This window comes from Sciurus vulgaris (assembly GCF_902686455.1).
Source record: "Sciurus vulgaris genome assembly, chromosome: 3".
Taxonomy (NCBI): domain Eukaryota; kingdom Metazoa; phylum Chordata; class Mammalia; order Rodentia; family Sciuridae; genus Sciurus; species Sciurus vulgaris.
The window spans coordinates 126900093-126917558 of record NC_136463.1 but is presented as its reverse complement, the minus strand read 5'-3'; the positions used below and the strand labels follow the sequence as shown (position 1 = coordinate 126917558).

The window sequence follows — 17466 nt, the reverse complement described above, 5'->3', positions numbered from 1 at the left end:
ATTTGATTTTTTATTAATTGGTAACACTGCTTTTTCTTATTCAAGTAGCTACTTTGAGAACCATTTATCTTTTGGGGGGTGTGGTCAGTTTTAGGAATTGAACCCAGAGGTGCTCTACCACTGAGCTACAGCCCCAATCCTTCTTATTTTTATTTTGAGGCAGGGTCCGGGTAAGTTGCTGAGGCTGGCCTTGAGCTTGCAATCCTCCTCCCTCAGGATTACAGGCACGCGCCACTGCTCCTCGTAATCTTACCATACTTTGAAGAACGAGCTTGTGGGGATCTTACGACAACACAGAGCAGAACAAACTCTGAAACTATGTAGTTCATATAACAGTTGTCCTCAGATTAAAAAAACAAACACAAATGCAAACAAAAACTGGGATAAAGGGCAAGAGAGTGAGAGTGGTTTTCTTGCTGGAATCCAAGTTATGGTGTAGAGGAAGCCTTTCCCTGAGTAGGGTGCTTACAGGAAAGCAGAATACTTGAAGGATGTGATGAAGGATCAAGAGGGTGTGTGGATTCATCTAATCAGAGACTGTTTTGGGCTCAGCAGAGGATATGAACACACATATTTATTAAGTTCTGTGTGCTAAGTACTTCACATCAATTATTGAATTTCAGCAACAATCCTTTGATGAAGGAACTCTTATTATTCCCATTTCACAGATGAGGAAACTGAGGCTAAATCCCTTCTCAGGGTCACATGGCTAGTAGGTGGCAGCCCTGGGATATGAACCCTCTGGTTAACCACTATCCCGTGCTGCCTACATTTCTAAAAAAATGCCTTGTCTGTCTTTCCTATTAAGTAAGGGTGCTATTTAAAGAGAGCCAGTCTGATCAAATCAGTTTTCTACTTAAACCCGTCAATGGTTCCTCATTCTTCTTGGAAAAAATGCAAACTCCTTAGCACTGGTTAAGGGCTCTGAATAAACTCTCCTCTGTCTGCCTTTCCAGTCTCACCTGCCTGCCACCAGCCTCTCCCTTGCTCCAATTGCTCAGAATGTTCTTCTGTCCCTTGAATATTCTGAACATTTTTCTTTTGAAGATTTTGCCCAATCTGTTCCCTCTGCCTAAAATATGCATTTCCTTCCCATCTTCTGACTTCCACGTTCAAGTCTCAGAAAAATGTGCCCTCCTTGGAGACACCCGGATCCTCCATAAAGTGCTTCTGGAGCTGCAATGAGGGGGTCACTGGCTAGATGTGACCACTGAGCCCTTGAAACATGGCGAATCTGAATTGAGATGTGCAATATGCACCAGTGTTTCAAGATGAAGTATGAGAAAAAAGTACGTAAATTACATCAATAATGTTTTCTATTGCTTATGATGGTAAAATGAGAATATTTTGGATATATTAAGGAAAATATTAAATTTAATTCATCTCTTTCTTTTTACTTTTCTAAAGGTGATTACTAGAAAAATCTCAACTTACAAAACTGACTTGTATCATATCTCCACTGAACAGAGTTGTTCTAGAGCATTTTGAATTTCCCTTGGCAATCTACATGACAGTTTTAACTATTTGTTTTCTATTTGACTTTTAAAAAAAAAGACTGTAAACTCTTAAGAGGGAGGACCAAGCTTGCCTCATTGCCCCTGTTACCTCAATGCTGAGAACAGCACCTGGCATGGTGTGCTTAGATTGAGTTGCTGAAATAATAAAGGCTAATTAAAGGTGGAGATTAGCTGGAACTGGGGAAACAGCAAAATACGTGAATGTACCATTTTTTTCTTTTTTTTTTTTTTTTGGTACTGGGGATCTAACCCAGGGGTGCTTTATCACTGAGCTACATCTCCAGCCCTTTTCTATTTTGAGACAGGCTCTCACTAAGTTGCTGAGGCTGGCTTCAACTTGCGATCCTCCTGCCTCAACTTCCCAAATTGTTGGGATTACAGGCCCACACCACCACACCTGGTTGGATGTGCCCTTTAATCTTGATGTGAGCAAAAAATAAGATGGTGGTTTTAAATCTGAGTTAAGAGAATATAAGAACATATTACCAGAAGTTTTTGAGATCAGTTACAAAAGATTACAGTTTTTGAGGTCTAGACTACTATATAACTTAATATGTAGATCAAATAAATCCCAGTGAAAATCCTAGCAAGGGGCTAGGGTTGTAGCTCAGTGGTAGAAAGCTCAGCTAGCACATGTGAGGTACTGAGTTCGATCCTTAACACCACATAAAAATAAATAAATAAAAGAAAGGTATTGTGTCCATCTACAACAAAAAATTTTTAAAAATATTTAAAATCCTAGCAAGCTATTTTGTAGATATTAACAAACTGATTCTATACTTTACGAAAAGGCAAAGAACCTAAAGTCATCAAGATGACTTAGAACAAGGCTGAAAGACTCATATTACCCAATTTCAAGGCTCATAATAAAGCTTCCCTAATTAAGACAGTGGAGTATTGGTTAAAGAACAGACACACAGATAATGAAACAGAACAGAGAGCCCAGAAATATTCCCACAGAAGCATAGTCATCTGATTTTGTTTACAAATGAGCAAAGACAATTCAATGGAGAAAGATTTGTGTTTTCAACAAATGGAACTGCAAATATTGACTGTCCATACACCAAAAAAGGAACCTGTACACAGCTCTTGCACCTGTCTCTCAATCTCCACCCCCACAAGCACACACATACCCCTTGACCCCAAAATTAATCATAGACCTAAATATAAAACACAAAACTATAAAATGTCTAGAAGAAAATAGAGGAGAAAATTTAAGTGAGATTTGATTTGGGGGTAAGTTCTTTGATACAGTACCAAAAGTATGACCCATGAAAGAAAAAATGGATGGCAGGTGATAGGAGACAAATTTCTCACCGCTGGAGTGAAACATTCCAGAAAAGTAAGGGGGCAAGGCTAGAATGTTCTATGCAGTCATGGAGTTGGAGAAATCAGTATGAACTCAAGCTTAGCTAAATATAAATACAGACAGATACATATACAAATGTAGTCATGTGCTGCATAATGCAGCAGATCACATTTATGATGGTGGTCCACTGTGATACCACCTAGTGACATTGTAGCCCTCCTTATGTAAGTAGGATCTATGACGTCCACACAATAATGAAAGTACCTAACAGCACGTCTCTCAGAACATGTCCCCACTATTGAAGGACAGTGATTACTTTTAAGATACGTGTATAGGCACAAGTTCATTTATGCACAGAGTCATCCTTGCTGTATCAGCTGAGAGGGTTTAGACATCCCAGTAGCAAAAAGCACCCCTGGCACCCAGTTCTTGGTTCCTAACACCAGTCTCCAATAAAAGGAGCCAAAATGGCTGATTATAAGACTGGGGCAAGGAATGTACAAGCATTTAGTTGTTCCAAAAAGTAAGACAGTGCCCAAAACAAAACAAAGTTCAGTGATGGGGTATAAGAATACAGAAGCCAACTGAAAGAGCTTCTCATGGCCAAAGTTACAACAACTTGACCAATAAAATAAATATAATAGGATTAGATTATAATCCAAAGTATAAAATAAGTATTCATGAATGCATAGGTATCTCCATAAATGACTGAATAAATTGATAAAAATGGGAGAAGAGACAATCTCTCATGAAGAAGATTCCCACATAATTTTTGTAGCTATGTGTTGTTAAGGAGCTAAGCACAACTCAGGGTGGGCTGTGTATAATGACTTCCTCCCAAGAGTTCAGTACACAAAAGGGACCGGGATGGGGAGAGTGACTTCACAGAGCAGAAACTTGGCAAACACTGCCTTAACAGGTGGTCCAGGCCAACATCAACAGAGTGAAGTCATACTGATAGCATACATTCTTGATATGATGAGATAAAAATGGAAGATCTCTGTAGTTCCACCCTCAAAACTCATAAACCAAGTCTAATCCTGAGGAAGATATCAGACAAATCTCTACTGAGGCATAGTCTCCAAACACCTGACAAGTATTCCTCAAAAATGTCCAAGAAACCAAAAGCCAAAGTTGCCTAAGAAGACAGGATGACTCTATATAATGTAATGTCCTGGAACAGAAAATGGACATGAGGTAGAAATGAAGGAAATCTGACCAAACTATGGACTTTAGTTAATGACTGTGTATCTGTGTGGGTTCATTTAAAAATCCTGAATGGAAAAACCTGCCAACTGAAATTCCCTAATCCGTGAAAATATCCTTCATGATAAATGAAGATGAAGCAAAGACGTTCTCGGATGAAGGAAACTGTAGGAAAATTTGTAGGCAGCGCACCTGCTCTACCAGAATTTCTAAAGGAAGTTCTTCAGACAGAAAGGAAACGGCACCAGAGGGAAACTTCAAACGTTTGGAATAAAGGAAGAACAACAGCAATGTAACCAAAAATAACTCTAGAAACGGAACAGTGATGGTGTGGGAACTAACTTCAACAAGATAGGTTTTAAAAAATGATTACAGAGGAATTCCATTCCCCAATGTGGTTGAGACAAAATTAACTACTTTTTAAAAAGTCTTTAGAAGAACTTAATGAAAAAGATAGGATTTATAAGTATATGTACAGTATGAACTAAACTGTTTCTATATGTTATGTATATTTCTGTACGTTGAACACAAACATACAATGGCTGGCAGCATTTATGGGAGATTTAAGATACTTTTATGTTTCCAAATATTCAATATAAGCAGCATGCTATTTATGATCAGGAAAAGATAACCATTATATTTAAACGCTGTCTTGCTAGACTTCATTTTAGACTCTTGGCAGTCCTGCTTCCTTTAGGCACGCACGGTATACTTCAATGACTCATCTGAATGTAAATTTGGATCACAGACTTCAATGACTTAAAATCAAACAGATAAAAAGGAAAAATTCCTGTAATATTCTAGGAAAAATGGGATTGCTTATGTCATACATTGTTTCAATACCCGCAATGCAAGTAGCTTAAAAGACTTAACGACATCAAATCTTGTTAATCTCTACATAGTAATGTTAAGAAGACAGTGAAAAAGAAATTATGATTCTGATTGTGGTGAATGCATGGAATTTCTAAAGCACAAAGCTTATTGCAATCAAAGCTGCTGCAAAATGTGATGTCAACATATTCTAAGTGCTTCTGTCCAAATCTTCATGAGCAAGGGAAGAAGACTAACCCCAAATGAGATGCTGATTGCATTATGATGTTCTGAGTATACTGGACAATGGGGGCTGTTTTTTGTAGTAGTCAGCTAAATGCACATCACAGGGGAGAAGCAGTGAAGAGCAACCAGTTCTGACATTCCCTTCTTCTGGGCACACATCTCCCGTGTCTGGAGCTGAGTCTATTCATCCACAGTGGCTCAGAGTCCAGGTGGAGGGGACCACATGACCCACACTAGACCAGAGTCCTTGCCAGAGTTTTTCCCACAGTTGCCAAGGAAAACCCAGGAATGTTGGCGGCCCTGCCTAGGCTTACAGAGAAGCAGCAAGAAGTAGAGTCCTTGGTGCCTGTTAGCCTAATGCCAGTCTGCTTGTTCTAGGGACTGGGAACATTGGTCTCCAACTTCTTGTTTGTTTTTGAGGTGGCTTGATATAGGTTTCTGCCACCTATACCTCAATGTCTCGAGTTATATAGTAACTTAGCCATTCTTTGGAAAAGAATGTTGGCTGATGACTAATAAGACTTTCTTTTCTCAGAATTCCTCCAGGTTGCAAGTGATGTGCTTCTTCTAATATAGTTTTAGCATTTTTGCTCTTAATTCCAATCTCTCTCAGTACTACACTCTGATATAATTACCCTTTTACCTATCTTTCTTCCCCATTAGGCTACTTGTCCTTCCAAGCAAAAATATATTTTATTGGACTTTGCATCTCCAGAGCCAAAGCACAGAGGCTATTGTGCAGCTTATTGTAGACACTTAAAACATGTTTGATAATGTTAAAAGGATTAAATAAAATAGGGTCATTTCCCCTACTATTGCAGCACTACCTCACTTCTTCAAACTTTATTAATTGGAAATTTGTGACTAGGCTAGAAAAATTAATTTATTTAAGAAAAAAGTAGTCATTAACCCATTTTGTAGTGTAAGAAACTGTACAGAGAATGATTAAACTAATTAAAAAAATAAATTGTTTCAAGCAGGCCATAGCCATTTAAAATCACCCATTCATATAGAAATAATTTGTGGGCTAAGTTACAAATAATATCCCTTTACCTATTCATTAAATTAGGTCCCTGAGGATGTCTATTAAGTAACGCTTTGATAGCTTGGCTCATTTACTATTTGTACTTGAAATATTCCATAAATCAACCATTATTAATTTGAAAGGTGACACCTGCCGTTACATGCAGAGTTTACTTACAAATATAAGTTCTCTGACAAACTACAAAAGATAACACAGAGGTGAAACAAAATAAAATTTCTTGCTGATTTCTGTCTCATTATCTACTTATTTCAGACACATTTAGTTTCATTCATGCCCCGGGCAAATGCTACTGGGTTCAAATCCCTGACATCTATCATATTATCACTCTCTAATCTAAGATCTGCCACAGGCAGCTATTGATTGGACATAGGTACAGTATCAAAGTCTCATCACACCTCATTTCTGGATACTGTCTAGTATGGGGACCTTCAGTTTGGTCTACAAACACCTTCTAACCTCAGCCTTCCCCTTCTCAGTTGATGGCAAAGGCATCCTTCCGAGTGTTCAGGCCCCAAACCTGGAAGTCACCCTTAGGCTTCTCTGACTCACCTCATATTTCATCCACTAGAAAATTCTACAGACTCTGTCTTCCAAATCCATCCTGAAGGCAAGTCTCCACCACCTCCACTGCCACTATCCCCTCATCTCCTGCCCTCGGTGAGTGTCACCCAGCTCCCTAGGAGTCAAAGAACTGAGTCACACTGCTGCTTAAAATGATTTACATTCCAATCTGCTCACGTGAGTTTTCCCAGTGCTTATATGTGTAAAATCCAAGAAGAGAAATAGAACTCATGTGAAACCCCTATTTCATTTAGTTAACTCATTCACTTTTAAATAGATATATTTTCGCAATTGCAGACGGACACAATATCTTTATTTTATTCATTTATTTATATGCAGTACTGAGAATCAAATCCAGTGCCTCACACATGCTAGGCAAATGCTCTACCACTGAGCCACAACCCCAGTCACTATACTCATTCACTTTTAAAAAGCACCCACCAACTCACTCTGTGATGCATTTCCAATGAAAATTTAATGTTGAATAACTACTTATAGACATTTATAAAATAGAACTGATTGTACACAACTGCTAACTACCATAACCCAATCAATAAAAAAAAAAAAATGTAAGAAAGACTTATGGCCACCAGAAATTTTAAAACACTAAGATTTAAACTTGTATACATATTTTTGAATATGTTAAGTGTAAGGGTGATCTATAAGAGATTTTCAAATCATAAAAATACATTATGACACAGGCTACCATATTAATCCTGAACAGTTCACATTTGGAGGGTAAACATGAATGAAAAATGACCTTCAATTTTATTTAAGATACTGTTATGTCTGGGTCTTTATTACTACCGCTGAAGCTGCATATTAATGAATATATGGATATAATGAAAAAGTCCTCTGGCCTAGAAAAAATGCATTATAATAGGATTAAGTTCTATGGGGCAAACAATGGGAATATAATTTAAAAAGAAAAAGAAATAACAGTGCCCACTATTAAAGATATATATATATATATATATATATATATATCTTAAGGATATATATATATATATATCTTTTTAATGGCGAGTAACAAATTATTTTTCATAATGCCTAACTCTGGTCTAATATGGAGTAAGCACTCTATAAAAACTTACTGATTAATAGACTCCTTGGGAATGTTTGTTTGACTTGCAGAATTGGAACCTGATATTTCTCTATGGATTCTCTCTACGGATTTGCATTGCAGACTTTCCTGTTTGGGAAAGCTAAATATCAACAATGTTAAAGTAGGAGACTATGTATGTGCACATATGAATGGATGGATAGATGGATGAATGGGAGTTTCCCAAGCCGCAGGCATCTTACAATAGAAAATAACAGTTACAATTATATTTTCCTTTCATTCACACATCTTGTGCCCTGTAACCAAAACTTCAGGGTTAAACATGAGGAAATAACAGAATGACCACCAGAGGGCGCCCACGTGTTTTCTGAATACAATAAACAGCAAAGTTAAAAAAAAAAAAAGACAAAGTATAAAGCTGGAAAGTAGGGGGGGGGCATTACCTGTTTCAGTCTTTTAAAATAATATCTTACTGAATGATAGGGCCATTTTTGCATTTATGTTACCAATTTCTTTACTCGCAGTGGTACACTGCAATGCTTTGATACGTAAAAGGAGAACAACTAAACATAATATTTAAAAAATTCACATACCCTAAAGCAAGAAGGTCCAGGGAGGACTGCTGTGATAGCATCCATGATTGTCCGCTGTGCCCCAACAGGTCAGGCGCCTTCCCAGCTTATCTTAATGTTCCTGTTCTCCCTCTCTATTCTGGTCCATCTTTGTGGTTAACTTTGGGGGAAGGTTTGGGTGTGGCTTCCTCACTTTGTCTGGGATCCGGCTATCAGATTACATACAGCACTTGGTGTGACTTGGGATTTTTTTCATTCTCCTGTCTGAGCCAAGTTATGAGGGCATTAAGAAGAATGATTTTCCATTTGTCATCCTGAACTCTTTCTAGAACTCAGAGCTGGACCAAGTCCTAAAAGGATGCAAGAGGACCTGTGAAAGTCTTTCCAGAACCCATTCTCAGGTCCCACAATGTTCCCCTATAAACTAGAAACATGTCTTGGGATTGAGATCACATAGACAAGGGCAGGATCTTGTTTAGAATTAAGCTCCCAGGGAAGTCCAATACAATGCTTCATATTTGAGAAAGTGCCAAGTTCTGGAATTTTCCCCATGCTTTATCTTACTAGTCCTTTTCTTAGGGTAGATCAGGGGTCATCTTCTTACAGATGAGGAAACTGAAGCTCAGAGAGGTGAGTGGTTTGTTGAGCATCTCTGGCTATAAAATGTCAGGGGCAGAAACTCTGATCACACTTCCAGGGTCATGAACCATAACAGTGAATGAATATTGAATCAGTCATACTCATGTCTTTCGAGACAGAAAATTATTATCTTCCTTTTCCCTCAATTGAGTAAAAAGCATGACAGACGTGAATTCAATGACTTAGCCCTTGTTTTACCCAGTATTTTCATGGCATGTTTTCCTAAGTTTCTTTTCATGTCTGGATGGGGTTATTTTATAATGTATGCAAATAAATTAGCACAAACAAATTGAATTCTACAGGGTTAGGTCCCCAGCTGAATGCTGCTAGATTTAACATGCTTATTAATGCTTTGGATATAGAATCAAAAGCATTCTTATCAAATTTAACAATGACACCCAATTGGGTGGGGGTGGCTGACAGTTAGGAAAACTGGATTGAAATTTAAAATGACCTTGACAAATAAGGAAAGGAAAAAGGGCAAAATTCAATAGGAAGCTTTGCAAAGTAATTCAAAGGAGAACAACAAAAATGAGGGAGCATTGACTGAGCAATTATAATAGAAAAGGAGCTGGAGGTCAGAGTGAACAATAGGCTTCAAAGGCATCAGCAATTTAGTTCTGTCATTTAAAAAAAAGAAGGCATGATTTTGGGAAGTACAAATAGGGGAAAATTCAAGCTAATTGCCTCTCTGGATCCAAAACAGATAAAGCTTTGGGAAGGGGCAGAAAAGGAGTTTTGTTAAGCCCCTCAAAATGCTTGCACCTTGAAGCTAGGTTTTGATAACTTTGAAAGGGATCCTTAGAAAGTAAGAGTACTGAAAACAGTTTTTGATTTAGATTTGACAAAATTAGCCTCAAAAGTGAAGGTTCTGGTACTTTGCTCCTTTGCATGCAATGTCCTCAGCCTAGCCCACCCTTTCCCTTCCATGTGGGTAACAGCCATATTGCATCACACAATCCACTGGCACTTCTCTGCGAGACAGCTCTGGGCCTCTCCACTTGCCTGTGCGCACTGCACTGGACATGCACTGGCTCTTTAGCGCCCCCTGCGGCTGGCACTGTTGCTATCCTCATTCTGTAGAAGAGGAGACAAGTGGGGTGAGACTGCTCAAGTTCGCATGCTTACAAGGGCAGAGCTGGGGCTGTAACGGGAGGTGGAGGAGCTCCCAAAGGACTCGCCTGGGGCCACACGCTGGTCCCGCTGCTCACCCATGGAACCCCGCCTCCACTGATGGACTCTACTCCCTGAAGGAAGGCGCCATGCTCATTTCTTTTCATAGTGCTTTTCAGAGCCTGGGATGGATCAACAAATGTGGATTAAATTAAAGGTTTTCAAGCAAGTAGATGATACATTCTATTGGTGTCTCTGAGTAAATTTTTGACCAGAGAAAACAGAAAACAGAACTACATTGAAGTGAAGAGGGTTTAGGTATTGATAAAAAGATGCAATAAGAATTCTAAACAATTCTGAACCATATCACTAAAGAAGATTTGGCAATTTTCTTTTCTGGAAATTTTAAAGAATATGAATTGTTATATATGAATTTACATATTATGTGTCTTTATATAGAACATGTGTATGTGTGCATACATATACATTTATCCATCTGTCACCTATCTTCAGTGTAATTTTACCTAAATGTAATGGCTACAGAATATTTTAATATCTGTGGACTCAGGGGAGCCTGACACAGAATTGTTATTAGAAAAGAATTCCAATTCTAAATGACATGTCAACACTAGATTAATTTATCCAATCTGAGAACACTACAATTTTCTCTCCTAACCATAAGACATAGTTTGCAAATAATTTGGTCTCAATTCCTCAAAACAGAAATGACAGAAACTCAAATACACCAAACATAAACGATGCTATATATTTTATCCTCAGTTAATTGAGATAACGTGCCAGCAGCCCAGAGTAACTGGTGATGAAGATAATTGCCTTCGGGACAGGATAAAATGTTTCTGAAGCCAGCGATGCACTCTCCCACAACTTTGGAATAAGCAGTACAGTGTTTTACCATTAACATGACATCATGTCCCACACTCCCTGTCAATGGCGGAATTGATTCTCAGACACAGAGCTGATATCCAGCAGCCTCATCTCCAGGCTAGGCCACTTATTAAAATGAGAGCAGGGAGAAGCTGCTGGCTACAGAGATGGGGGAAATCTCATGTCTTTTATTATGATTATCATTATTCACCATCAAACATGATTCTCCCTGGTTTCTCTGTGATCTTTTGCCCACGCCAAATTCTGATCACTGAAAAAATTGAGAAAACATATTCAAAGCAGGGTTAGATAGCTTAACACAGCTGCATGCCCAGAAAATCTCCAGTACAGCAGCAGCACCACCAGAAAGTTCTATTTCAGAAAAAGACATTTAGAAATCGTAAAGACAGAAAACCTAGAAACACTAAAACAATCATCAAATGTAGTTCATAAAATCATAAAAATAATTCTAAGATACAACGATGACCCACCACCCCACTCCATGCCTTTTCACCAAGCAAACTCACAGCAAGCAGGTCCTGTGGGTGATGTGGAGAACAGTCAGAGGCAACAAACGCCTGGTCTCACTGATGACAGACAAGGACCGAGGTTTTATAGTGTTACCTACATCGACTACTGCCTATTGAGATGAGTGGAAACTACACATCATCTTAAAAACTCAAACTTAAAAATCGCAGAAACTAGAGAGAGATGGTGTAGTCAGCTCTTAAAACAGACTAGAGGAACAGATGGAAGAAACAAGGAAAGAAATTCAGCAAGGACATTCTGCATAACTCACAAAGACAAAAACAAACATTTCCTCAGAGACTGGAGAGCCGAGGTTGTCCTTGGCACCTTGGGCATGAAGTCAGTGACATTTTCAGCCTGAGAGAGGGGACGGGGCAGGGGGAGGGACAGAGAAGTCTTGGCTCATTGGGCCACACTCTCTAATAGGCCAGCTCAAGAAATTTGTATTTACACATTACACAAGTCACAGGATCTGGCAGCAGCAGGGCTAAATCTAATCTTCACTTGGGTGATAAGCAATTTGTCCTTCAAAATCAGAACAGGCAGGCTCAGGAGTTTCTACGACTTTAACATTTTGTTATTTCACTCTCTGATTAAGCTTCTTACTCTGGGTCAGTTACACCTTCACTTCAGAATGGTGCTGGGCTAGTTCAACCATTCATACCCTTGGACAGAGGAGAACAGCTGCCCAGGGCAAATCTTGAACTCTGGCCAAGAGTCTTCATAGGGTCTGGACCTCTAGCAGTCAATTTTAAAACTGTGTTCTGCAGAAAAGTGTTAGTTTGAATTCAGTAGGTGTTCTAAAGCTGGGGTTGAAGGGTTTTACCAGGTTCTATGGCATCTGAGTTTTTTATGTTTTACATTTGTAGGATGCCTGATGTCCTTTTTCTTTATCTGACCCAGAATCACAGTCATAGCTCATACACAGTGGCAAAATAAGATGTTAGCACATAATAGATGGACAAAATTCTGATTTGTTTTCTCTAACCTTGAAAAACAGCAGCAATAAAGAAAAATGTTATTATATTCCCTGAACATTCCTTAAATTCCTCATAATTTCTTGCCTATTATTCTATTGCCCTCTCCTTCATGAGACCTTTCACAAATGGTATAGATTATTTCCCTACCAGTTTCCATTTGAAACTTTATATCTTTATAATAATTTCTAAAAAAAAAAAAAAACCCTAGTCTTCCAATTAATGACTTGTGATTTTTAAAGGCTTAAGAAACTCCTGCTTAAAGTAATCTTAAAATGAAACCTGCCAAACACTTTGAAAGGATCCCCATACTTGCTCATTCCTAATTGCTTGCATGAAATCTTCCAGCACTTGGGAAACACTGAGTTCTGAAGGGGTCCTGCTTTGTACCGGGAGAGCACTCTTCAGCAGTCAGCAAGAAACCAGTCAGACCATCACACTATCCATACCCTAACTGCCTAAAAATGAGGATCTCAAGGGGCCCTTTAGGAAAAAAGATATTTATAAATGGGATTATTTTGTAAATGTCCCCTGGCCCCGAGTCTTCTCTGACTTCTTCCATAATGAAGAGGAAAAACATAAACTTCTAAAATCACAAAACCCTGCAGCAGTTACCCTCTTGAGGACTGAGCCCCCAAAACAACAAATTTTACATCAGTAGCAAAAAATCAAACTCATTCCTTCAAAGGGCAACTGTAACATTCAACTATAAAACTTGTAATTGTGGTTTTTAAAATCAGTGTTAAACGTGGTCATATGGCGCATACAGAAGAGGGAAAAAAAAATAGAACTTTAACAGATCAAAGAGAAGAATTTATTGACAAAACCAACATCCCCCATACAACCACAGCCCTGTCAAAATTGTCTCCTTGTACTAGTGGTTCCATGGATATTTTTCTAGTATTTTTCAGGTTCTAGTGGCCTGTGTCACTTGATGTTAATGATGTCCCTATCACTTATAGAAATTAGACAAAATAATCCAGTGAGTAACTGCCAGCCCGTTTGTTTCTATGAAGGTACAACTTATGAAAAGAAATTTCTTTTTTTTTTTAATATTTTTTTAGTTGTCAATGGATCTTTTATTTAATGAATTAATTTCTATATATGCAGTGCTGAGGATCGAACCCAGCACCTCACACATGACAGGCAAGCGCTCTACCACTGAGCTACAACTCCATCCCAAAGGAACTTCTTTTTATGCAAGGTAAGGTGGAGTCTGGAAACAAAACATAGCTGGCAAGGTACTTAAAAGCACCACATATTGGTGTCTGTATATTTGATTAAAAGTTAACCATGGTGATTAACAAGCCCATAGTAGAAGCTGGAAAGGAGAAGGCACTCTTTCTACAAAGAATGTGTTTGGACACTGAAACAATTGTCTGAGTGCTTTCTTTCCAGTCTGCAGGCGCATGATTGTTATTTAGAAGCACAAGGGAAATATTGCTCAGCGTGTAGTTAAAGAAGGCAGAGGATAAAAGAAATCATCATAACACGACCTGTCCCTTGTAAAGGAAAAATTTTCAATTAACACCACTCTAAGGCTCTTAGGCTTCTTTTTATCTTTCTGGAACTTCAACTGTACTCATGAGTGTCTTTCATCTCATTTGCTTTACTTGACTGATAACGGAGAGCTTTCCAAATAGCATGTGGTGTCCTTACATCTACTCCGTTTGCTAATAAAGAATAAGTGTGTTTTTTGGGGTTGCTGGAGAATGTGACCTAGAGTAGCCCAATAAATACAAATAAACACATACTGCTACTCCTACTGGGCCACCGTCTGATCGGCTCCCCTAATCTTTCAGAGTAACGTGTTCATAACTCATTGTATCTGACGTTCTGCAAGCTTCAAATTCCTATTTTGTCCTGAGGTGAGCACAGGAGCACAGCCGTTAGGCCCTCTGCTTAGAGCTTCACTCCTGTCATCCCACCACAGGGGCCCAACGGAAAGGTCACTGGGAGCCTGACAGGGATGGAGCTTCCTTTTGAAGCTTAGGATATTTTCACCCTCCCAGGGTTTATACATTTTGAAGGAGTTCCCCATATCACTGGTAGTCCTTGATGAGGAAGGACAAGGCCCTTTTTATTACTGGATTTGGCTAATGATCTGCGTGCTACTTGGGGTAGCAGAGATGGTCCGGGGCATCTGTGTCCAAAATGGTGGCAAGCAGCTCCTTACTTTAGACTCTAAAGCCTGTTGCTTTAGAATCTTCATGATTCTACTTCTCTACAGCTTTACTCAACACACCAAGATACTTTTTAACAACAAAAGATCAAAGGCATGGTTCCCTCAAAGAAAAGTAGTTTAAGTAGAGCCATAAAAAGCCAAGGGACAGTTACTTTATAAAGAGTAGAATACTGTTCACAAGAGAAAAGATAGCTAGAAAATGATAGGAGACTTGAGAAAATACTAATTACATTAACGGTCCTAACATTTACCAAGTTCTATTGTTCTCACTCTATGCTTTCCACAAATTCTCTCATTCAATGTTCATAACGGCCTTTTAAGGTAATCATAAGTAACATCCACATTTTAAAGCTAAGACGGATGTTTAGACCAATCAAGGAGCTTGTGCAAGGCCACGCAGCTAGGAACTGAAATCCTTTGGTGAGCCGAATGAAGATATATTCGGTGTGACATTTACAGTGGCGTTGGTAGGTTTGGAAGCCACACTTGTAGGGGTAGAACAAGTGGGCCAGAATCTCCACCCAGCTCTTTAAAACCAGCATTATTAAAAGGGAATAACCTAAAGAAAGAGCCAGATCTCTGGAAAAGGATACACAAATAATCTGCATTTAAATAAGATGGTATATCTGCTCACAGATAAACTGAAAGTAGAGAAAGGAAAGGATGACAGTTTGGTCACATTGTTGCTTAAGTACAACAGACAAGGAACACAATTCCAAGGTGATACATCTGAGTGCCAAGAAAATACTCCTACAGATTAATACCTATACACTTCTGAGCCTTCCATGTTGTCTGCATTTGGAGTCTAGGTAACAGAATTAGTGTTACTGTTATTTATATGCACAGATGTGCCACTAAACTACTACCTTTGGCACTGTTGGCTGGTGGGAGCTTTGTCCCAAAGCTTTCCTACTTGTTTTCCCCAAAATATGTTGACTTTAGTGTATTTAGATATAACCAGGCGAATTCATCAACTAACCCCAAATTTCATGGTTTGTATTCTTATTAAGGAAAAGCAATTCATATTCTTCATGGTGTCAAACTAGTGATCTGTTCTACTGACATGTATGCATCATGGGAAAAACAAAACAGTTAGCATCATACCATTTGCCCCTAGAACAACCTCTCTTCAGACTAAATCTCTGGGATATCTGTTGATCAGGTCAGAGCAATCACCCTTCTCTCCTTGATATTTTAAAGTGACTCACCAAAGATGGCACAAAGATTAGAAAAACATTTATTATTCTGTTGACTGTAGAGCAAAAGCCTTTTTTGCTGGTAGAGTCACCATGGTTACTTTTTACCTTACGACAGTTTTTAGAAGTAGGCAGAGAGAATAGCTACTCACGTTCTCCTTGTCAGGAATTCCTAGAGGAAGAAAAAGAGAAAGAGAGAGGCCATAAATTGTCTGATCAACCTGTACAATGCAACTGAAATCCTTTGCTGAACAAAGGCAAGTAACATTTTGGTGTTTTCCATAAAAGTTCATATAATCCTGGTTGGAAAAATAGCAGCATGGATAAAAATATATAACCAATAAATCAATGAAACAGGAGCAGAGCTATATGTCCAGGCAACAAAACCCAGGCTTACTTTGCTTCTCTCCCAGATACTTTACTTTCCCAGAGGCAAAAATCCATCATTGATTCATTCACATCACGTAAATAACTAATTCCACTGACCTGGCACCAGAACACTCAGGGCAGTGGACAGACACCAACCTTTCAGTTGCAGGTAATGCATTTTTACATCATAAACCACCTCATACTGTTCCAATGATTTAAATCTAGGGGCAACTAGGACATAAGAACATAACTTCCATTTTGAGCAAAGCATCCTCCCGCTTCTTTCTAGTCAGGCCTGAGCATGGCAGGGATTCTCCCAGAGGTACCTCAGTTACCTTTTAGTTAGCTAAAAAGTGAACTATTCATCACTTACTTATTTACTTATTCATTTGTAGACATTTCATAAGCATCTACTACAGGTGGGCCCCATTTTTCTCACTTCCTTTGGGGCTGCTAGGCTGACAGACATGGTAACGATGGCCACATTGGAAGGTCCCAGAGTCAGCAGAGCTTAATGCACCCTGTACAGTGGGCACAAGTGGTCTCATGTTGAGGAAGGAGAAGCATGGGTTGTTTCTATGTGTGGTGTGTACCTCACTTCAAACCAAGGAAACAGTGTGTGGTGGTTTGCATTGTAGAAATAGTGAGTACACAGGACATTCTGAGTAAATAGGACATTCTTTATTTTATACAGGGGCCACACAGAATTTATGACATTGGTATTGACAGAACTGACTGCCCACCCTAATGGGCAGTATGCAAAAAGCCTAGGCAGGGAAGAGACATAAGCTTTATCCTCCAAACTGGGATAGTCTCAGGACAGAAACCTCAGGCAGGAAAATGGGAACAAAGATAGCAGCCTCCTGAAATGGAGAACATTCATGGGAATATTTGTCATTACTTTCCCAAGTCTGTCAGAGGAGCGAGGGTGGGCTGGTGTCAGCACTCTGCAACAGCTCGAACCCACCCACCCACGTGGCCACTCCACAACCATTTGAAAGAAGGAGGCTTGACTGCCCAAGGGGATACAAGGTATAGCAAAAGTTCACTTTCTAGGATATTCAATAAAATAAAGACACCGTTGCACAAATCAGCATATCTGAGTGGCTGGAAACCGGGGTAGGTGTAGGGAAATACTACTGAAAAGGTGATCTGAGGCCACGTAGGAGCTTGAAAGTTGAACACAGGCATTAATAGTCTTGGAATTCAAACATCCATGGACAACGAACTATCATACAAGGTCTG

General features: G+C 39.1%; 1 protein-coding gene across 2 annotated transcripts in view; it reads right to left on the bottom strand.

The window, feature by feature from the left end:
- RAPGEF4 (Rap guanine nucleotide exchange factor 4) overlaps positions 1-17466 on the bottom strand; it is a 290423-nt gene that overhangs the window by 111229 nt on the left and 161728 nt on the right. For both annotated transcript variants that reach the window (XM_079135070.1, XM_079135069.1), the window contains exon 6: positions 16005-16024. In XM_079135070.1, coding sequence (XP_078991196.1) covers positions 16005-16024 — 20 coding nt within the window. The remainder of the gene's footprint in view (positions 1-16004; positions 16025-17466) is intronic.